The sequence below is a fragment of the Engystomops pustulosus genome, chromosome 10 (assembly GCF_040894005.1).
Source record: "Engystomops pustulosus chromosome 10, aEngPut4.maternal, whole genome shotgun sequence".
In the NCBI taxonomy this organism is placed as follows: domain Eukaryota; kingdom Metazoa; phylum Chordata; class Amphibia; order Anura; family Leptodactylidae; genus Engystomops; species Engystomops pustulosus.
The window spans coordinates 84,891,244-84,914,476 of NC_092420.1; the positions used below are offsets into that span (position 1 = coordinate 84,891,244).

The 23,233-nt window shown below is 43.8% G+C and overlaps 1 protein-coding gene across 1 annotated transcript in view; it reads right to left on the reverse strand.

The window, feature by feature from the left end:
• The window catches only part of COL24A1 (collagen type XXIV alpha 1 chain), a 166,671-nt gene that overhangs the window by 27,011 nt on the left and 116,427 nt on the right, over nt 1–23,233 (reverse strand). The window contains exons 26-33 of the mRNA XM_072126722.1: nt 23,088–23,141; nt 17,675–17,728; nt 17,098–17,151; nt 10,648–10,701; nt 10,527–10,571; nt 8,982–9,026; nt 4,457–4,510; nt 1,320–1,373 (exon numbers count right to left, since the gene is read on the reverse strand). Of these exons, the coding sequence (XP_071982823.1) occupies nt 1,320–1,373; nt 4,457–4,510; nt 8,982–9,026; nt 10,527–10,571; nt 10,648–10,701; nt 17,098–17,151; nt 17,675–17,728; nt 23,088–23,141 (414 nt within the window). The remainder of the gene's footprint in view (nt 1–1,319; nt 1,374–4,456; nt 4,511–8,981; nt 9,027–10,526; nt 10,572–10,647; nt 10,702–17,097; nt 17,152–17,674; nt 17,729–23,087; nt 23,142–23,233) is intronic.

Below are 23,233 nucleotides of genomic sequence, written 5' to 3' on the forward strand. Positions count from 1 at the left end.
ATTTACAATATCTCTGGTGGTTCCAAAGTTATCAGCACAGAGATTCTCCATAGATTCTCATGTGGATTTATAAGGATTGGATCCAGCGCCTTCAGCTCTGTGTTCACCACCAGGGACAAAACTTCACATAGATGTGAGAAGGGTCACATAGGACCATTGCCATTTGGAGCTTGTATACCTGTCAAGGGTTTTCCTTCTCCGAAGGCACAGACACAGCAGCGAATAAAGAAGAGGAAAGAGCCTGAATATCATTGTACCCTCACCTCCTCACTACACCTGTTGTCGTGTGTGGATATAATGGCATGAGCAGAGGCATAGGGGCTGTAGAGTTAGTATTCACAACTAGGCACTGAAGCCTAACGGAGCTCACATGCTACACTGTCACGTAAGAAGAAACTAAACTGAGATTTAAAGTGACACATTAAAGGAAATCAAAAACCATCATGATAAAGCAATACTCATAGATCCAGGCACCGTGACTGTGGTGATCTCCTTATTTGTGTTATCCATGGCCTCCTTCCTCCTAGAATTAACTTTGAAGGACATCCACCATCAGGATAAAGGATTGTAAACCAAGCACACTGACATACTGGTGTGTGCCCCCTCTGGAAGGATCTGTTTTTCTTTTACCTTATTTTAAAATTAGACAAATGAGCCTGAGGGGCTCCAGGCTCCATTAATATGTCTGGAGCCTGGAGCCCTTTAAGCTAATTTGCATAGTTTGCAAAGCCTTTTTTTCTTAAAAACAAGGGCACACAAAGCTTAAAGAAGAGGGGATTGTGCCAAGGGGGAGGGGTGCAAACCAGTATGTCAGTGTGTATGGTTTACAATCCTTCATCCTGGTAGTAGATGTCCTTTAAAAATTATGCTAATGTGCCAAAAGGGCTCTTGGAGGCATTACCAGAGCATCTTCTTGCTGCAGCTTTGCAGGCTGGTACACTGTGCAAGAGCACTTCCCCCTCCCATCGTATGAAATTACAACAGGCAGTGCCAAGGGCGCGAAGGGGGAGGGGAGACAGTGTAACAGCCTGTGAACATACAGCATGGTAACACCCCCATAGGCCTCCTAGCTCATTAGTATAATTTGAAAAGTTGATTATACAAGGAAGGAAGCCATGGATAATACATATAAGAAGATTATCACCTGGTAAGTGTCCCTGGTTTATCATACTGGATTTCCCATTCTATACTGTGTATGAGTTTGCATGTATTTATATTTTTTGCTCTTTATCATTGCCCCCTGCAACAGTCTTTACTCCACCAATTTGTATAAAGGGACATCTAATGATATAAAGACCTGATAAGAGGACAGAACTTACCTCTGGGCCTGTCTCTCCAGGTGGACCTGCATCTCCTTGTGGTCCCCTTGGTCCCTTACATTTAAGAGAAATGATACATGTTATATGAATAATCCAGAACAGTGGAATATTTTAATATCACAGTAGATTTCGTTACTAATGCACAATCTGAAGTGTCTCCAGGAGTTCTCTCCATCCTGCAGTGCAGGCAGTGATACATGTCAGGCGCTGATGGGCAGGACCCCCGACCCGCTGCAGTCTATGGAGCAGACATGTGGGGTCCGATGGTTTCTAATTGGACAAATGTTAAACATCTGGCAGAATCCTGGCACGTCGAGCTTCAGTGAGTTGTATAAATCTGCTCCCAATTACATTGTACAGTTTGTGAATTCCTCATAATGGTCTATTGTTCTTAATTATGAAACAAAATAACTGTACAAGTAATCAATCTGCTTTCCTGGGTCGTAGCGCTGTACAAACATGCATGGGAAAGTCACTGAGGTGTGATAGGGGGACCATGTCATGGGGATTGTTTCCTACTTTAACACCAGCCTGGCCACAGTCAAGAGTCATTGATCAAAGAAGCAACTCTTTACAGATGTCCTACATGGTGCAGTACCGACTATAACCACCAAGTGGTCATCAGGGAAATCTTACGGAAAGGGACTCTATTGGCAGTGTTAGGTATCATGTAATCATAACTTTGTGTGTGTGTTGTTAGTAGAAACAGAGCTGTAAAAAGTGCATCTATATTCCAGAATTGTAGCTGGACTTGGAGTGTATTGGTATGCGAGATCTCTTCACTGTACACAGCACAGTTTTGACAATACAAATAGTGGACTTTGTTCGGTATTATGTAATCATAACTTTGTGGGGGTCATTTACTAAGGGCCCGATTCGCGTTTTCCCGACGTGTTACCCGAATATTTCCGATTTGCGCCGATGTGAATTGCCCCGGGATTGTGGCGCACGCGATCGGATTGTGGCGCATCGGCGCCGGCATGCGCGCGACGGAAATCGGGGGGCGTGGCCGAACGAAAACCCGACGTATTTGGAAAAACCGCCGCATTTAAAAACCGAAAAAGTGTCGCTTGGGGAGCGCTTACCTTCACCTGGTCCGAGGTGGTGCATTCCGGCGCGATGAGATGACTTTCAGCGCAGCAGCGCCACCTGGTGGATGGCGGAGGAACTACCTTCTTAAATCCCGGCCGGACCCGAATCCAGAGCAGAGAACGCGCCGCTGGATCGCGAATGGGCCGGGTAAGTAAATTTGCCCCTGTGTGTTGTTAATAAGAATAGAGCTGTGAAAAGTGGATTTATATTCCAGAATTGTAGCTGGACTTGTAGTGTAATGGTATGCAAGATCTCTTCACTATACACAGCACAGTTTTGACAATATAAACAGTGGGTTTTGTTCGGTATTATGTCATCATAACTTTGTATTTTGTTAATAACAACAAGGTTGTGAAAAGTCCATTTATATTCAAGAATTGTAGCTTGACTTGGAGCGTATTGGTGTGCGAGGTCTCTTCACTGTACACAGCACAGTTTTAACAATACAAATAGTGGGCTTTGTCCAGTATTATGTAATTGTACCTTTGTGTGTGTTGTTAATAACAACAGAGCTGTGAAAAGTGCATTTATATTCCAGAATTGTAGCTAGACTTGGAGCGTATTGGTATGTGAGGTCTCTTCACTGTACACAGCACAGTTTTAACAATACAAACAGTGGGCTTTGTTCTCTATTATGTAATCACAACTGTGTGTGTTGTTAATAACAACAGAGCTGTGTAAAGTGCATTTATATTCCAGAATTGTAGCTGGACTTCAAGTGTATTGGTATGTGAGTTCTCTTCACTGTACACAATACAGTTTTGACAAACAGTGTTAGGTATTATGTAATCATACCTTTGAGTGTGTTGTTAGCATTAACAGACCTGTGAAATGTGCATTTATATTCCAGAATTCTAACTGGACTTGAACTGTATTGGTTTTTCTCTTCACTGAACAAGCATAGCCCATTCCCCAAGTCACAGTTGTAGCAGGCCCTTCTGTGGGAATACTACAACAGTTACTCAGGGATCAGTTTTTAAGCCCAGATACAATCCTGGAATTTAAATAAATTTTTCACAGCCCTGCTGCTACTAATTCTACACATAAATGAATAGTTAGGCAGCTCTTCAGGGCAACAACTAACACTGTCTGAAGTTTTACGCTGTCAAAATCTGATGACAGATTCCCTTTAGAGAGGAACTTTCAACTCTCCGAAAATGTCTAATTTATTGGACAGTTGTACTCCCCATAATATATTGTTTATTTTATTCATAATGCAATGATTAAAATTACAACTTGGGGGATGTGCCTGCATAGTCTCACACTGATACATTGACCAATCCAAATTGGAATGTTCGGAGCAGCAGGACTGTGAAAAATCTATTTATATTCCAGAATTGTAGCATGTAGATTCACTGAGCATGGCACAGCTTCTCCCTTCTACTCTGAGTAAGAGCTGTAGCAGGCTGCCAGTTATATACTTCAATAAGGGAAGGGGCGACGGAGCAGTGTGAATGCAGATATCTAAGAATACATCAGTATGGGGAACACTCCTTCAGTGCTCTAAGTCCAGCTACAATCCTGGAATGTAAATGCACATTTCACAGTCTTGCTGCTACTGACAACACACACAAAGGTATGATTACACAGCTCTCCAGGGCCAATACTGAACACTGACTGCAGCTTTGCATTGCCAAAAGTATAGGTAGAGTCCTTTTAACATATAGTGGAATAGACCTCCTTGAATAGTGTTTAATATGTAATCACATTGTATATTCCGACATAAGACAAATCAGAAACAATTGGTTGAAATGGAATATTGCTATAGGCAGGGGAGAAACTTAAGGGGGTACACAGGGTGCAGAGCCCAGGAGCCTTAGGGGGGCCTGTAAGATGTATCTTTCCTATAGGAGGAGACTTTAAATGATACATTATAGATACATTAAGATTCCGGATTTTTTGTAGAGATGAATCATATCCTAAGGTCACATGTAATTGTCCGGGCGTAGAGGCTGATTGGCTGCTGCTACATACAGACTGAGAATTATGATTTTGCTAGATAAATCATATAAAAACTAATAATATAACATAAAGTATAAACATACTGCTTCTCCAGGAGGCCCCATGTCTCCGGCGCTTCCAGGTAGGCCAGGTGTGCCCTGAAAAGAGAAAGATAATCAGCCACCTGTGGCTCTCCAGTTTGCAGGGCATGCTGGGAGTTGTAGTTTTTCAACTATACATCAGGATGTGTATTCGGAAATCCTGTGTCTATGCTGGGGGACCTTTGGGGGTCTCTTAAGTGATTTCACAGATCTGTTCCTTAGGACGTGGATTGGAGGCAGCGCCAAGGTCGGGAGCACGACTCTCACGTCCTTCTGCCATAACATCTCCCCTCTAGCGGTGATTCGCTGACATGTTGTCATCAGATTATTACTCAAAAAGACCCGGGGGTCTGTCAGAAGACTTCCACAGGAGAAGTACACATCTGTTATATGACGAGCGAGCGTTTGTCATCTCATGCCTCTCGCAGAACGTCTGGTATAAATATCTTTATGTCTTTTTTATTTTTTTTAGAAACTGTTAAAAAGTAACACAAACATCAAATCCATCCATTTCCAGTATTCCGTAGAGTGGCTAGGGGTGAGATCTTCATTGAACGGGTTATTATCCTGCTTTCAGCTGCCACTAGAGGGAGCTCAATGCATACAGCGCAAGGTAAAGGGGTTGTCCGGAACAAGGCTGCTATCTTCCAAAAACAGCTCCTCTCCTGACCATAGTCTGTGGTATTGCGACTAAGCCCCATTCATTTCTACTCCGCTGAGCTTCAGCACAAACCACGGTGAGGTGTGGCGCTAGTTTTGGAAGAAAAGCAGCCATATTTTTTACCTGGTCACTAGGATATCAAACTTTAGGACCTAAAATATGGAGGACAGTAGTTGACATATAAAGGAACCTACCACCATGGATCTATCGTGAACGCAAGGCCGCCAGCTGCGCAGTCTCGACTCTGAAGCCTGAGCTAGTGCGCATGCGCAGAACCCAGCTTCGCAGATGAGTGCGCGTAGCTCCTCGTAGTTGTGCACTGAAGATGCATTGGTAGGCAAAACGCAAGAGGCGTGGAGTAGCTGCATCGTGTAGCCTCAGCTCCGGCTATTTCACGCCCCAGTAGCCTCTTTAGGAAATTTGCATATAAAACATTTATAAAAATTCTGTGTCACAAAAAGAATTAGCCCTAAAAAGGGCTACACTACTCTACCTTAGAGGAACCTGACAACGGATCTACCTTAATAGGTGGTGGTAGGTTTCCTTTAAAGTTTACCATCGAATACAAGAATGATAAACCAGGGACATTACTCATAGATCCAGGCACCGGGACTGTGGTATCTTCTTATATTTGTAATCCCTGGCCTCCCTCCTTCTACTTTTATAATAATGCTAAGGAGCCTGATGGAATACCCTCTGTGATCTGGCTTTACAGGCTGTTACACTGTCTCCTCTTTTGCTCCATCAGCATCTCACTACAGCAGAGGAAGTGGCAGCACACAGTGAGAGGGGGATAGTGCTCCTGCACAGTGTAACAGCCTGTCAATCTGTAGCACTGAGGGGCTCTGGTTACACCCCCAGGGAGCCCCCCAGGCTCATGAGCATAATTAAAAAAAGTTGATTTTAGAAAGAAGGAGACCATGGATAACAAATATAAGAAGAAGATTACCACAGTCACGGTACCTGGATCTATGAGTAATGTCCCTGGTTTATCATGAAGGATTTTGATGGTAGATTTCCTTTAACCTCTTCCAGATATATCGGACATTGAGCACAGTGGCTTAGTGCTCAGCATCCTATATATCGGACGCAGGCGCTTCCTGGTTCTGTGACATCCCCCTGTAGAAACTACAAACTTACAATTTTTTTTGTGAATCCTGTACCGCAAATACATTAATCTTCATTATTTGCAATAAACACAGGTACACCCAGCAATCTTAGGCTGTGGAGGACACAGTCTTTAATGTCACACCGAGCCTGTGTAAAGATACGGTGTATGTTCGGGGAAAAAAACTGCGAAAAAGTATCTTTCTGAAATACTTGGTGTCATGGCCGGCGCCAGCACCCGGCTTACCCGGGCAAGTGCCGGCATACTTTGCCGATGTAATTGAGGGAAGCGCCACACTCACAGTACCGGCGCGGCTGACAGGGGGGCGGCACCGCAAGCGGGCACTCACAGACCATAATTGCATCGGCGCGGCCAATGTATTTCTGCTGCGTCTAATAGTGTGCAGGACGCTGGCCGACGTGATGACTTCATGGCGCCAGCGTCCCTGCTGCTGCACGATAGACGCAGCTCTCACTCAGGAAGATGTAGCAGATGAAGAAGATGCGAGCAGCCCTTGAGGTAAGTTAGCGTTTATTATTTTTTTAATGTGTATTTAATTAATTAATGGAGCCTGCCGGGGAGGGGGGTGTATTAATTAATAGAGCCTGGGGGGGTATTTTAATTAATAGAGCCTGGGGGGGTATTTTAATTAATAGAGCCTGGGGGGGTATTTTAATTAATAGAGCCTGGGGGGGGGGGGGGGGGGAATTAATTAATGGAGTCTGGGGGGATATATAAATTAATAGAGCCTGGGGGGGTATTTTAATTAATGGAGCCTAGGGGGGTGGGGTGTATATTATTTGATTGAGCCTGGGGGGTGTATATTAATTAATATAGCCTGGGGGGTATATTAATTAATGGAGCCTGGCTGGGGGGGTGTATATTAATATTGGTTTCTTAAGGTCTGCGTTTTTAATGCCACCACATGAGCTACGGGGCCCAGTGAGGCACTGTCGCCCAGGGGCCCAGTGAAACCTGGAGCCGGCCCTGCTTGGTGTGATATAATGATTCAGCTTACAATTACAGCGCATCTTAATATTCTCTTCCCACAACAGTCCAACAACTAAATCTGTATCCAATTATCTGCGGAATCAAAAGCCATTGAAGAAGTTTAAAGGGGAAATCGCGCTTATTTCCTGCCTGCACTTAGAAGGTCATCTCCAGGACAGTCACATGTTGCAATATAAAAAAAGATTACAGGCATTTTTTAATATACAGGCAGTCCCCTACTTAAGGACACCCAACTTACAGACGACCCCTTGTTACGGATGGACCCCTCTGCCACCTGTGACCTCTGGTGAAGTCTCTGGATGTTACTATAGTCTCAGACTGCAATGATCAGCTGTAAGGTGTCTGTAATGAAGCTTTATTGGTAATCCTTAGTCCAATTAAAGCAAAAAATTTTAAAAATCCAATTGTCACTGTGGAAAAATTTTTTGGTCTGGAGCTACGATGATAAAATATACAGTTCCGACTTACTTACAAATTCAACTTAAAGGGAACCTACCACCACAAATCTACCTATAAAGGTAGATTGGGTGGTAGGTGGATCAATGGGACGTGAGGATAGCCCTTTTCAGGGCTAATCCTCACGTCCCCACACTTTTTTGTTAACTTTTATTAGACTTTTATGCAAATTTACTTATGCGGCTACTGGGGCGTGGAGTAGCCGCATCTGAGGTTACACGAGGCGACTACTCCACGCCCCGGTAGCCTCTTTTCCCCTCCTACTCACCTCGTCCGGCGATCCTGCCGTCTGCGCATGCGCAGAAGAGCAGGCCTGCGCCCGTTTCGGAGCAGTGACCGCGCAGGTGCGGGCCTGCTCTTCTGCGCATGCGCAGACAGCAGGATCGCCGGACGAGGGCGCGCAGCTACGCGGAGCCGGGCGCCGAAGGTGGTGAGTAGGAGGGGAAAAGAGGCTACCGGGGCGTGGAGTAGTCTCCTCGTGTAACCTCAGATGCGGCTACTCCACGCCCCAGCAGCCGCATAAGTAAATTTGCATAAAAGTCTAATAAAAGTTAGACTGTGGGGACGTGAAGATTAGCCCTTAAAAGGGCTATCCTCACGTTCCATTGATCCACCTACCACCCGATCTACCTTTATAGGTAGATTTGTGGTGGTAGGTTCCCTTTAAGTACAAACCCAAGGAACCTATCTTGTACATAACCCGGGTACTGCCTGTACTGCTAAATCAGCAGGAATTTTCACTGACATTTAACCCTCATAGTTTGATCTCGGAAGCTGAGGTAGGCGCTGCTTATCAGTGGTTTTTGTAGGATGTTTCTTCCTAGTTTGACTCAAAGGAAGACGTTCCTCTATTAGTAAGATAAAGGGGCAGATTTACTTATCCGGTCCAGTCGCGATCCAGCGGCACGTTCTCCGGCGTTGATTCGGGTTCTGCTGGGATTCACTAAGGTCCATGCGCCCGATGTCCACCAGGTGTTGCTGCTGCGCTGAAGTCCGCTGGAGTTCACCTTCTCCATCTCGGTGTATGTGAGTGCTATTTTTGCGACACAATTTTTTAAAAAAATTCTGCGTTTTTTCCGAATCTGCCAGGTTTTCCGATGGCCACGCCCCCTTTTTCTGTCGCGTGAAAGCCGGAGCCGATGCGCCACAATCCGATCGCGTGCGACAAAATCCTGGGGCAATTCGGCGCAAATCGGAAAAATTCGGGAAACCCGGCGGAAAAAACGCGATACGGACCCTTAGTAAATGTGCCCCAAAGGGTCATGCACTGCATTACACTATGTGGTACTTACAGGTTTTCCTTGTTCTCCTCTTTCTCCATGGTTTCCCACCTTCCCCTGAGGATGTATATAAAAGAAAACTTGTATAAGTGATATATAGGTACCAAAAATTTCCAAAAAGTGAGTAAGAGTTTATTTTAACAAAACATTTATACAAATATATTCATATCTTCGTCTTCTGAAACATCATCATAACCCTCCAAAACCTGAATTCCATTGTGAATTTCTTGTGACTCAAATTCCACAATTTCTTGTGACAATCAAAATCCATGCAGAACTTACCCCCTCCCATTTTGTGAGATTACAGCAGCCAGTGATATGTGCTCCTGAACAGTGTAAGAGCATGTGAAGCTACAGGTAATGCCCCACAGAGCCTTCCTGGCTCATTAGCATAATTGTTAACGTTGATCTCAGCAGGAAGGAGGCCATGGATAACAAATATTAGAAGATTACCACAGTCACGGTGCCTGGATCTATGAGTAATGTCCCTAGTTTATCATGATGGATTTTGACAGTAGATTTCCGATAAGGTGACAGTCAGGAATGGGAGCTGCATATACAATCCCAACTGCAGATTTAAAAGTGGATCTCTCTGGTGACATCTAGAAACACAATCCTTGTGTGAAATTCCAGGGAACTTCTAAAACTACACCAGAACTGTGTTTCTAGGTGCCACGGTTCAGAAGATATAACCTTTGAAACCAGCAGAATTTTTATTTTCAGAGAGACAGAATCCAGAAGTATTTGTGATAGAGAGAAAGGGGGGGGGGGGGTCACATGCCCAAGAACCACATGTGTTAAAGGGGCTGTGCCCCAGCGGACACTAACCCCCAAACAACAGTATAGAGGACCAAGTATTTAAAGGGGTTCTCCCACAAAGACCAGTTAGGTTTTATCCAAGGGATAGCCCTAACTCGCTGATCAGTGGGGGTCTCAGTGCTGAGACCCCCACGGATTACGAAAACGAGGGGTCGCCGCTCCTCAGAGTAATGGAGCAGACGGCTGCGCATGACCGTTCTGCTCCTTTAATCTCTATGGAGCGGACAGCGATCGCCCAGCACTGCGCTCATCGATCTCCGTCAGCTCCATGGAGATTAATGGAGCAAGACGGTTATGCGTGGCCATCTGCTACATTACTCTCATGGTCCAACGGACCCCTCGTTTTCGCGATCTGCGGTGGTCTCAGCATTGATCAGCAAGTTAGGCCCTAACTTTTATTTCAATGAGAATTATTTGCCCCCCCTCCTCCTCCAATGCTTCCTTGATTTTGGGGGTCTCTACTATCACACAGGAGATGCCAATCACTGGCTGAGACAGGGCACCACCACAGGATATGATTGGTAAATGATCAGATCAAGGCCAAGGGGGCACCAGGGGGTGGAGACCACTAGAAACCCCTACAGACCAAAACAGGAGCCGCACAGGGGGTGTCACTCATCTCTATGATAATCCTTCCAGGCAACATATGTGCAACTACTGGTCATGGAAACATTTATTTTCTAGCCCTAGTATTTGATGATTATTATTTTCTGCATGTGTATATCAGATTCTACTCACAAGACGTCCAGGAGGTCCCTTTTTCCCAGATTCACCTCTTTCACCCTGGAAGAGGGAATGTTAAAATTGCTATTATATACAGATTATAATAAGATTCCACAATAAATTAACAGTGATTTACCTTTAACCCTGGAGTACCCTGATCTCCTGGAGGGCCATCAGGACCCCGTGGACCCTAAAGGAAAAGAATGAGTAGCCATATGTTAGTGACCAAGAATGAAAAATGCAAAGATTAATTTAGATATATAGAGGGTATATAGACGACATTTTCATTAAACTGGTCTTATAATTCTCTAATAATCCTTGATTGGATGTTGAATCTCCCTACAGTGCCCCTACAGGGTAAATGAAGTATTACACTTTCTCTAATAATCATTGATCGGATGTTGAATCTCCCTGCAGTGCCTCTACAGGGTAAATGAAGTATTACACTTTCTCTAATAATCATTGATCTGATGTTGAATCTCCCTACAGTGCCCCTACAGGGTAAATGAAGTATTACACTTTCTCTAATAATCATTGATCTAATGTTGAATCTCCCTGCAGTGCCCCTACAGGGTAAATGAAGTATTACACTTTCTCTAATAATCATTGATCGGATGTTGAATCTCCCTGCAGTGCCCCTACAGGGTAAATGAAGTATTACACTTTCTCTAATAATCATTGATCGGATGTTGAATCTCCCTGCAGTGCCCCTACAGGGTAAATGAAGTATTACACTTTCTCTAATGATCATTGATCTGATGTTGAATCTCCCTGCAGTGCCCCTACAGGGTAAATGAAGTATTACAGTTTCTCTAATAATCCTTGATCGGATGTTGAATCTCCCTACAGTGCCCCTACAGGGTAAATGAACTTTCTCTAATAATCATTGATCGGATGTTGAATCTCCCTGCAGTGCCCCTACAGGGTAAATGAAGTATTACACTTTCTCTAATGATCATTGATCTGATGTTGAATCTCCCTGCAGTGCCCCTACAGGGTAAATGAAGTATTACACTTTCTCTAATGATCATTGATCTGATGTTGAATCTCCCTGCAGTGCCCCTACAGGGTAAATGAAGTATTACACTTTCTCTAATGATCATTGATCTGATGTTGAATCTCCCTGCAGTGCCCCTACAGGGTAAATGAAGTATTACACTTTCTCTAATGATCATTGATCTGATGTTGAATCTCCCTGCAGTGCCCCTACAGGGTAAATGAAGTATTACAGTTTCTCTAATAATCCTTGATCGGATGTTGAATCTCCCTACAGTGCCTCTACAGGGTAAATGAAGTACTACACTGTACCCATCTAAATGAATAGCATATCCAAGTGACTGGTTCCTCCTGTGTACTCATCATAGGTGCTCCAACTCACTAATGGAGATACCCAATAAAAGGGGGAACTTATCATAAAGTTGTGACTCTACTAGACAATCCTTCAAAAATAATTTACAAATCTCTGCTAATTGGCAAAACTAGCAATCCAATGGTTAAAACGCCAATGGATGATGAAGTGGATATTGAAGTGAGGAGAAATTCCATGGGGAGACAAGTAATTAGAAGTTGGCAGGTTCATACAAGTTCTCCAGGAATGTAACTTTCCATTTCATTTCTAGAAAGTATATGGAAGGAAATGTATGAGAGAGAGAGTCAGACACGAGGTGCTGGGCATCTCCAGTCATCGACAGGTCATACACATCATAAATCTCAAATCTGCTTTTATCTAGAAGGTGAAGACGTTTCTTTCCATTTGAATATCTCCCAGACATATATCATCCTAATTGGTATTTTATCTGTATATAATATGGAATATGATGAGACTTTGGGAGGATTATTCCAAAGACCCAGCGCCTCTCTAACATATCAAACTAGCAACCTTCCAGAATATACATTACTCATAAATAGTCCACATACCTGGTGCTCTACATTCTGCCCCGGGAGCCATCATTGATATATTCACCCCCTTATTGTCCCTCTACTATCCTATTTAGGAAAGCTGCCTGCAAGTTACAATCACATCTTTCCCTTTGTACTGAACTGAGGCAATTGATGGGGTTTCTGTGACTTACAAGTCACTTACCTGAGGAAGCCAGCAGCTATTTAAGGAAAGAACCCATGGGTGGAAGGTCAAGGTGGAAGGAATAGCACCCAAAATAGAATATAGAGGACCTTGTATGTCAACTGTGTTTTGGCCGGGTCTCAAATTATTTTTCCAGATGGAGGCTCTCATTAAATGAATAATGGTTGATCAATGCTAATTGTTATACTATCTCTTCTGAACATTTTTAGTATAGGATTCAGGTAGAGGGGTAAAGCCAGATGAGTGGACTTGCCAGATTGCCTATAAAATATATGGGCATTCTCAAAACTGTAGATGTGTGCATTAATCTGATTGCCCAAGTTTGCACATTCCAGAGAACTGGTGCAGCCTGAGAAAAGTCTTGGGGATATTAACTAGGGGTGCAGCTTATTGATGTTAGTCTCAGATTATTCTCAGAATTTTCACTTTCCAAACCTTCAAGGGTAACCTGAGATCCCACCTGTTTGGGATCACCTACAATACACAATAACTGCTGTAATCTGCTCCCCCACCTTGTGTCTCCAACTAACCTCCCATATAGATTGTAAGCTTCCACTTGTCTCCTGATCACTGCAGTCTTGTATTTGTACTTGCATTTGGTCTTGTGTTAATGTAATGTATGTGAATGCCTTATTTATTGGGGATTAATGCTGCTCTATAAGTGATGGGGGGGGGGGGAGACCTGTAGACCATATGGGTGAGAATAATAAGTTGAGATAAGTTGAGAACGTCTAGAGTTGTGTAGGCCAAGTAGAGAATTCATAATATTTTATGGAAGGTAAAGATTGAAATCTTTGTTATCTAAGGACCTCCTAAAAATTCTTGCATTAGTTATTTGGGTGCAGTGCTTGTCGGTGCACACAGGGTCTGGTGTTAAAGGGTGTCTAATAGTCCCAGACATAAATGGGGATCCTGTTAGAGACTTTGCCTGGGAAATGAGTGGCCCTCGCCATAATATACTGAAATGTCCATGTATCAATAAGTAAAGAGTGGTGTTTATCCACAACTAACGTCGGCCTTAGATTTTAGAAGTCCTTTTGTCAGCAACTAACCCAAAATGCATGCCTGGATTAATTAAGTAATTGCAATAACCGGGGCTGGGAGAGGACACTACTAGACGGTGGTAGTGACCTATCTGTTTGAGAACACGACGATAAAGAGTGTGGAAATCCGGCTGCCCCCATCTTCACCTTCCTCAGAATCTACCATCAGGTCAACTCCCTACATATAAGATCGGCATAACTTTTTCGCAAATGTTAGGTTTGGCCAATAAATATCTAATGGGTATGGCCAGAACTTCAATCGGTGCAGAATAACGTCAGTAGAATTTATGTTGACTTTGATATTTTTAGGATATGATCATAGGGACATAAGGAAGGAAAGTAAAAACTGGGATCTAGATTGATGAGATAGAACAGAACATGCAGCCATCAGGACACGGCAAATTATAGGACGGAAAACCTGTCGCTACAACTGAACACAATATTTACTGCTAGAAGAGATGTATTAATAGTCTTATGTAAGAGGCACCTGGACCTGGTCCCAGACTGGAAGGAATTGCCGGATTGTCCGGATTGTCTAGAGTGGGTAATACACATAGCAATCCCACCATCATTTGTTATCAGTAATTATGGCCATAAAATGAGTGGACTCATTGTTATCATCCTTCTATAGTTACAGATATTGTAGAGGCCCCTTCATAGGATCCTATTGTATATTTGGACTTTGAAAGTCAAAGTTATGATTGCGGCGCTGCAAAGCCATCATTGTAAGAGCTATAATACAGGGTAAATATATGTGTTATATAAAGATGGGAGGTGATAATGTTCGGTGTTATGGAGCCCCGGAGGACGTGGCTGGTTAGGGTTGCATAGATGTCGAGAGGTTTACAGTGTATGGAGCATTTCCTACTTCATGCACATATCTTCATGCTATATCCATCCTTCACAGCAACTTTTTATCCACAATTTAAATTAAGGGAGTTTATTTTTTGTACTTAATATATCGATTGTCAAGATCAGAGATCCAATACTTCAAGTACAGTAAAGCAAAGCAGGTCAGGGAGAACGGAGATCAACAGATTCTGATATTTATTACTCTGGTCAAACCTCTAAGGGATTGTCACATCAGCACAACCTCTTTCCATAGTTCTTATAAGGGCACTACCATTTGGGTCCTACTGCTATTGCTCCTTTGCTGGAAGCCACTGCCTTACTCTTAAAGACTTGTCATGACTAGAGATGAGCGAGCACTAAAATGTTCGAGTGCTCGTTATCCGAGACAAACTTTTCCCGATGCTCGAGTGCTCGTATCGAATAACGAACCCCATTGAAGTCAATGGGAGACTCGAGCATTTTTCACTGAAAGAACACATTGAAAGAACACTGAAGAACACATTGCAGATGTTTTCGTACCTCTGCTAACTTATCCGAAGACACGCGTGCAGAACGGTGCTCTTCACAATAGTATGTGAAGAACAATGTGTGAGAAGAACACATTGCACATGTTTCCATACATCTGCAATGTGTTCTTCACACCTATTGTTCTTCACATACTATTGTGAAGAGCACCGTTCGGCACGCGTGTCTTCAGATAAGTTAGCAGATGTACGGAAACATCTGCACTGTGTTCTTCACTGTGTTTTTCACTTAAATGATCCTGTGTTCACTATGTTCACTGTTTTCATTGTACTCTTCACTGTTCTTCACTGTGTTTTCTTAAGTAAATGCTCGATCTCGAGCAGGGGAAATACTCGTCCGAGCAACGAGCCGTTTCGAGTATGCCAATACTCGAACGAGCATCAAGCTTGAACGAGTATACTCGCTCATCTCTAGTCATGACCATTCATTTGAGTGGGTTTCATGTCATGCTACAAAGTTTACCTAAAGTTTGTGAAGTTGAAATGTGTGGCTCTTTAGAGAGGTAATCATCCTAAAGCAGCAATAAGAAAAATGGGGGCTCACAAATGTCCCCAAATGCCCATAATAAATGGTATGGATGACTGGCCACCACTCTGTTTACTTATCTGTGGATCATACTTCCAGTGTAGTCTCCAGAAGGTCATTCTAATTACCATATTGGTTCAGGAAGAAATTCTCCCCTACTTTGGGCTTGTAGGTTTTTTCTTTTAAGTTTCCTCTTTTTGACTTACAGGTTGGACTTAATGGACCTGCGTCTGTTTACAACCTTATCTACTATGAAACTATAGAAGTGTGTAGAGCACTGGTTGGCCATGGCTACCAAAGATCCATTCACATGGGACCCTTAATAATCTGATTGGTGTTTGATAACTGTGACCCCCACAGATCACGAGAACCAGGGTTCTGTTCTTAGTAATTGATGAAACGGCAAGTTGAGCATTTGTCCTGCTGCCAAACTTGCCATCTACGAGAGCGCTGTGCTCAGCAACTTATATCAGTAAATGGAACATCAGGCAAATTAGGGTGAATGTAACCACCTTTCTTAAAATTGGTGGGGTCCCGTTTGTAGACCCCTATTCTGGATACGAGGTAGCCATAAAACTAAGTAAATCCCCTTTAATGGCATATGTAGGTCCCAAATTCTGTGATTGCTAGTGGTATAATTGCTGGGACCACCAGTATTTCGACATTTAGCCTCTATTCCACATGGGATACTGAATAGTGAAAAGCAAAGTGATTTGTCATTGGGAGATGTAATCTACTCAACGAATTATGTTACTTTCTGGATTGGGAAGGGATTCTATATTCTTGGTTTGTACAATGCAACTCTTAAGCACCCGATAGTATCTTAATGCTTCTCTGCGCCAAAAATTGTAGTTTCCTTCTTATTTCCCAGCTACCCTACCTCCGGCGCTGACGTGTCCTCTGCACCACATCTGGAATAGATGCGGTCTCTGCATGGTTCACAGGGCCATTTCTAGTTTTATAGCTCAGTCATAAGCATCTGATTTGTGCGGCTTCGCAGAGGGTCATTTCATTAGCTTTTGCATTCTGTGACTAATTAGCATTTTTCTCTTTGAGTCTTCTCGGAACATATTCATAAACAAATACATCAGGAGAAATAGTTTACAGCTGTCTCCTCATCATTCATTGTATTAGATAGGTTGTATAGAGAAACTTGTCAGCGAGGATCAAAATCACCAACAGGATCAGACACTAACGTCCAATGGGGGTGAGGCACAACAAAAAATCCTGTCCAGTATCGACGGCCAAGACCAAGAAGGTGCTTGGTTCCTCCAAAGATCATTGATGTTGGTGTCATCTTACATCAATGGGTGCCCACTGCTTTCCAGCACTTGATTTAGACGTCAACTCCTTGAGAAAGGACTGACTCCTTCTTCTATTATCTTATCGGGCCATTACATAGTGTTGCCTCAATGATATTTGTGCCAAGTCGATGGTTTTGGTGGAACTTGCCATCTCTCTGTACATCTAAATTCTTACCACCATCCTCACCCTGTTGGTTTAGATCTAGTTGTATATGCAGATATAACCATGTAACCATAGTGTAGCTCATACTTACTCTTTGCCCCTTTGGACCTTGAATTCCTGGTGATCCCCTTTGCCCAGCAGGACCCTGTGATAGAAATAAAAAAATTGTTTACATTACCGTAAATACAAATTGTGTACCATTAGTACATGTAGAGCTCTGTACGGATTCGGACTATGGTTCCTTGGGCCCACCAGAGGAAATTATCCTTGGGGCCCACCCTCTACCCCTTGTAGCTTTCAATTGGCTGAACTTCTGGGGCTAATTACTGCATAGAGCCTGGACCCAACGGAGGATCCTCTTGGACACTGGTGGGCCAGTCCGCCTCTGGTTCTGTATACCTGACCACTTTATAGAAGACTTCTCCCAATGTGTCTAGTTTAGTAGATACTTTACTTCATTCAATATAAAATAACAATTCTGAAGTATCATTTCGTATAACTCTGCATTGTACTTTTCTCCGTTAGTTCCCCCAAGGATTTTTGGAATAAATGTACGATTGGGAGTTACCATCCTCCTTGTGCAAGAGATTTTTGAAAGAACTTCCTGTAGAATTGTGATTTCCTAGAAAATACAAGTTTTTTGATTCCATCTCTGGCCGTTCACTTACCGGTAATCCTGGTGGGCCAAGTGGACCAGGTATTCCGGGGGGTCCTGGATAGCCCTAAAGTGACACATGAGAAAATATTTAATGTAAAACCAATGCAATTTATTTAAATATACAATGGACACTTATGTATTTCTGTCGCTCCTATAGTATTGAATGGAGTGGCAGGACTCATGCTCAAACTGTCACTATCAATTAGTGAGAATGGGACCTCCTATTCTCATTATAGTGGAGGTCTGTTCTCCTGATTTGGATCCTGTCGTCTTACAAATTCACTGCTGATCCTGTGCCCGGGTATTTATCCGGGCTTCTGTGCCATGCTAGTGGCGTAGAATCACCTATAAATGAATTGATCTACATTTCATGTCTATTTCTCCATTTCTATCTACCATTTATACTCGAGTATAAGCCGACCCGAGTATAAGCTGAGACCCCTAATTTTACCACGAAAAACTGGGAAAACCCATTGACTCGAGTATAAGCCGAGTGTGTAGTATACAGCCAGCCAGCCCCATGTAGCATACAGCCAGCCAGTCCCCCAATGTAGTATACAGCCAGGCAGCCCCCCCAATGTAGTATACAGCCAGGCAGCCCCCCAATGTAGTATACAGCCAGGCAGCCCCCCCAATATACTATACAGCCAGGCAGCCCCCCCAATGTAGTATACAGCCAGGCAGCCCCCCCAATGTAGTATACAGCCAGGCAGCCCCCCCAATATACTATACAGCCAGGCAGCCCCCCCAATGTAGTATACAGCCAGGCAGCCCCCCCAATGTAGTATACAGCCAGGCAGCCCCCCCAATATAGTATACAGCCAGGCAGCCCCCCAATGTAGTATACAGCCAGGCAGCCCCCCAATATAGTATACAGCCAGGCAGCCCCCCAATATAGTATACAGCCAGGCAGCCCCCCCAATATAGTATACAGCCAGGCAGCCCCCCAATATAGTATACAGCCAGGCAGCCCCCCCCCCCCCAATGTAGTATGCAGCCAGACAGCCCCCACAATATAGTATACAGCCAGGCAGCCCCCCAATATAGTATACAGCCAGGAAGCCCCCCAATATAGTATACAGCCAGGCAGCCCCCCAATATAGTATACAGCCAGGCAGCCCCCCCCCCAAATGTAGTATACAGCCAGGCAGCCCCCCCAATATAGTATACAGCCAGGCAGCCCCCCCCCCCCAATGTAGTATGCAGCCAGGCAGCCCCCCCAATATAGTATACAGCCAGGCAGCCCCCCAATATAGTATACAGCCAGGAAGCCCCCCAATATAGTATACAGCCAGGCAGCCCCCCAATATAGTATACAGCCAGGCAGCCCCCCCCCCCCCAAATGTAGTATACAGCCAGGCAGCCCCCCCAATATAGTATACAGCCAGGCAGACCCCCCCAATATAGTATACAGCCAGGCAGCCCCCCCAAATATACTATACAGCCAGACAGCCCCCCAATATAGTATACAGCCAGGCAGCCCCCCCCCCCCAATGTAGTATACAGCCAGGCAGCCCCCCCAATATAGTATACAGCCAGGCAGCCCCCCAATATAGTATACCGCCAGGCAGCCCACCTAATCTAGTATACAGCCAGGCAGCCCCCCCCCCCAATATAGTATACAGTCAGGCAGCCCCCCCCCCCCCAATATAGCATACAGTCAGGCAGCCCCCCCCCCAATGTAGTATACAGGCAGCCCCCCTGCCAAAATAAATAAAAAAACTTAATACTCATCCTCCGGTGTCCGGATCGTTGGCGCGGGTCCCGATGTTCAGCGCGCGGCTCCCGATCTTCGGCGCGGGTCCCGGCGGTTCCTCTTCACTCTTCTTTCCTCTCCGTTCTCTCGCCGACAGAGTCGCATCCATGCGATCTGCGGCAGGCGCACACTATGATGCGGTGGTGTCGCCGCTGATGACGTCATCAGCGGCAACACCGCCGCAACATAGTGTGCGCCCGCCGCAGATCGCATGGACGCGATGCTGCTGGCGAGACAGCAGAGAAGAAAGAAGAGGACCCGCGCCGAAGATCGGGAGCCGCGCGCTGAGCATCGGGACCCGCGCCAACGATCTGGACACCGGAGGGTGAGTATTAAGTTTTTTATTTTTTACTTGACTCGTGTATAAGCAGAGGGAAGTTTTTTCAGCACATTTTTTGTGCTGAAAAACTCGGCTTATACGCGAGTACATACGTATAGTGTAAAATCGAAAGATAGGAGATATAATCTCCTATCTTTCGATTTTACACTATACGGTATATCCCTATTTTTCTATCTCTCCTATCTTTCTCTGTTATCTTTCCCTCTTATCAGGGCAGGTTTTGGACAAAGTGGGGCGCCAAAATAAAACAATTACCGTAAATATACAGAACAGTCAGCCAGTAAGAGGCTCCTTTAGCCCTGCACATTAACACTTTGTAGTTACACACAGTAGTAGGTAAGTATCTGTAATATGGGGCTGTAGGGGAATCTTATAGATCTATAGATGCATAAATATAAAGTAGATTGATAGATAGATATGAAAAGTAGATAGATACAGTAGAAGAGAGATAAAGGATTGATAGCAAGATAGGAGATGGAGAGATATGAGATAATAGATAGGATACAGTTAGGTAGATAGAAGGAATATAGATAAATACATAGACAAAAAGCTAGATAGATAAATGGTTGGATAGATAAAATAGAGAGATATGATATAGACAAATTATAGGAGATAGATAACTAGACAGATAGATGATAGATATAGAGACAGGAGATAGATGATCAGCATCTTCACCCAAGGATTCATCCAAGGGGTATTAAAGGAGCAATACATCCTCTGCCCACAAAAGTCCATATGGAGGGGGGGACTCTTTAAGACAAGGGACCCTGAGCAAATGCCCAGTTTGCCGCCCCCTAATGTCGGCCCTGCTCCTTTCTTTGTCTCGTATCTTTCCTACTATTTGTCTCACTTTATCTTTCTGACTTCCTCTCCTATTTATCTCTCCTATCCCTCTCTCTCATAATGATATATGCTAACACCCATTGTAACCAGATGTTCCTGCCACAGAAATCCCAACACATAAATTTCTATACTATATTTCTATAAATCTCTAATAACTTTTTGTAAAAACTGACACTTTTTCTTGGATGCCTTCCCAATTCAACATAACGTATGACATTAAAATTACACGAATGTCAAACTGATGCTGGCTAATTATGTTAGCAGAGGTAAGGAACAGAGATTTAAATGGTAGTGTGAACTGAACCTTACAACTGATGTTCTCTATGTTTTCTATGGTAGCAAACAGGGGCGTAGCTACAGCGGCAGCAGCCATTGCAGCCACTATGGGGCCCACAGTGTGAGGGGGCCCCGGCATCTGGGGTATTGGGTGTGTTTGTTGTGTACATATTGTATGAGTATGTATATGCTGTATGTCTATGTATGGTATTGCATGTATGTGTGTATATTCTGTATGTCTATATATGGTATTTTATGTATGTGTGTATATGCTGTATGTATGTATATGGGGTGTGTGTATACTGTATGTACGTTTATGCTGTCTATATACTGTATATATAAGTATATTAATATGTTATTTTATGAGTGTATACAAGTGGGGAAGGGGGGGGGGGAGTAATTCAGAAATCTACTCAGAAACCTCTCCTAGTTACGCCCCTGGTAGCAAGCTATATTTTGGTGCTGTTCCCTGTGATAGATCAGGCTGTCTAGAGATGAAGACCTCCTCTGTTTCATTGCAGAACTTAGTAGTTTATGTTTGTGGTTACGATTGAGCAGAAGTTATGTTTTCGAGTGCAAAGTGCACATAGTTGTGGTGAACCCTGTGTAGGTAGCGCCTATAGGGACGGAGGAAAAAACCTTACTGACTTGGTCCCAAGCTTTACTAATTCTGCTGCTCTGCAAATTCTTCCACTTCTATATGTCCTACAGCAATTCACACAGAGAGACGATGTTAAATTACATTTCCATGTAATGTTACCCTGGTGGTCAATGCGACTGCTTAAAGCATAAATGGCAACGATGGAAAATAATTCTGGTCCTGAACAGCTCAGCAGAAAAGTCGGAAAAATCTGCAGGAGCCATTGAGACCGCAGAACAATCTTTACGTGAGTCTCTGGTACCCAGTCTGTCCTGTGCCAGAGGAAATGTGTTCCCTTAGACAGAGCGTGAAGTGTTCTGCTGATCCATATATTATATATGGATATGTATTATATAATATTCTACACTACAGCCAGGAATGCTGCCCCATTACTAGTAGTGGTTAACCGCTGCTGGGAAAACAGGATGCAAAGCAACATGATCACCATGGAAATACACGGAGTCCCAGTGAAATATCTGGATTTCTCAGTTTTACGAAAATACTAATACAGATTCGGTCAGATTTTGGCAATGATCGGAGTGAGAACCTTAGCAATAACTTGTATTGTGGCTGTAATCCTGGTAATGTGCAGTCACCGGTGTGTGGTACAAGTGCCCCTTTAAGAATAAGAGACACTGGTGCTCCACTACAGTGGTCCCCTACTTAAGGAGACCCGACTTACAGACGACCCCTAGTTAAAGACGGACCCCTCTGCCCCCTGTGACCTCTGGTGAAGCTCTCTGGATGTTATTATAGTCCCAGACTGCAATGATCAGCTGTAAGGTGTCTGTAATGAAGCTTTATTGATAATCTTTGGCTCAATCTCAGCAAAAAAATTTTGAAACTCCAATTGTCACTGGGGCAAAAAATCTTTTGTTTGGTCATACAGTTATAAAATATACAGTTTTGATTTGCATACAAATTCAACTTAAGAACAAACCTATGGACCCTATCTTGTATGCAACCAGGGGACTGCCGGTATTGGTTGTTGTAACATGTTGAAAATGTTGTAATATTGCAGCAGCGAAGTTTAATGCTTGGAACAGCTGAAGACATTCTTTGCGTGGACCAGGGAAAGCTAAATCGGGGTCAGCATGGAGCCAAACAATGGGGAGAACGAACCAGCAAAGGAAATTACACGGCGGGCATACATCTGCGCCAGGGAAAGGAGGAGGGTGAGAGTGCCGCTCACCCTCGCCCCTCTCCATAGCTCAACATAGAGCCGGGCGCCGTATTCCATCGAAAGATAGGTCATATCCTATCCTTCTGCATACTGCTCCTGTATGTCCTTTGCAATGTATGGGGGACTTATATATACACCGTATATACGTCAGCCGTATATACGTCAGCCATGTATACGTCCACCATACATTCATGTGAATGTAGCCTAAAAATTAAAAGCTGTGACCACTACTACACCCTCACGTCTGCATAAAAAGTTAGCAGCCATTACAGTTTAATACATCAGCTCTACAGCAGTTACTATGGGAAAGATTGCCGAAAGGTTGTTTTTTTAATATGGTCATGGATACGAATCACGAAATAGATTTTATCACACGTTCTCGTACCTGTGTTCCTTTTTCACCAGAAGGGCCCTCGGGGCCAGGATTACCACGCTCTCCCTAAGAAAAACAGAATTGGAGAATGAAATAAATAACTAACCCAAACTTTAGAAACAAATACAGTAATAGTTTTATATCACTTAAGCGACACT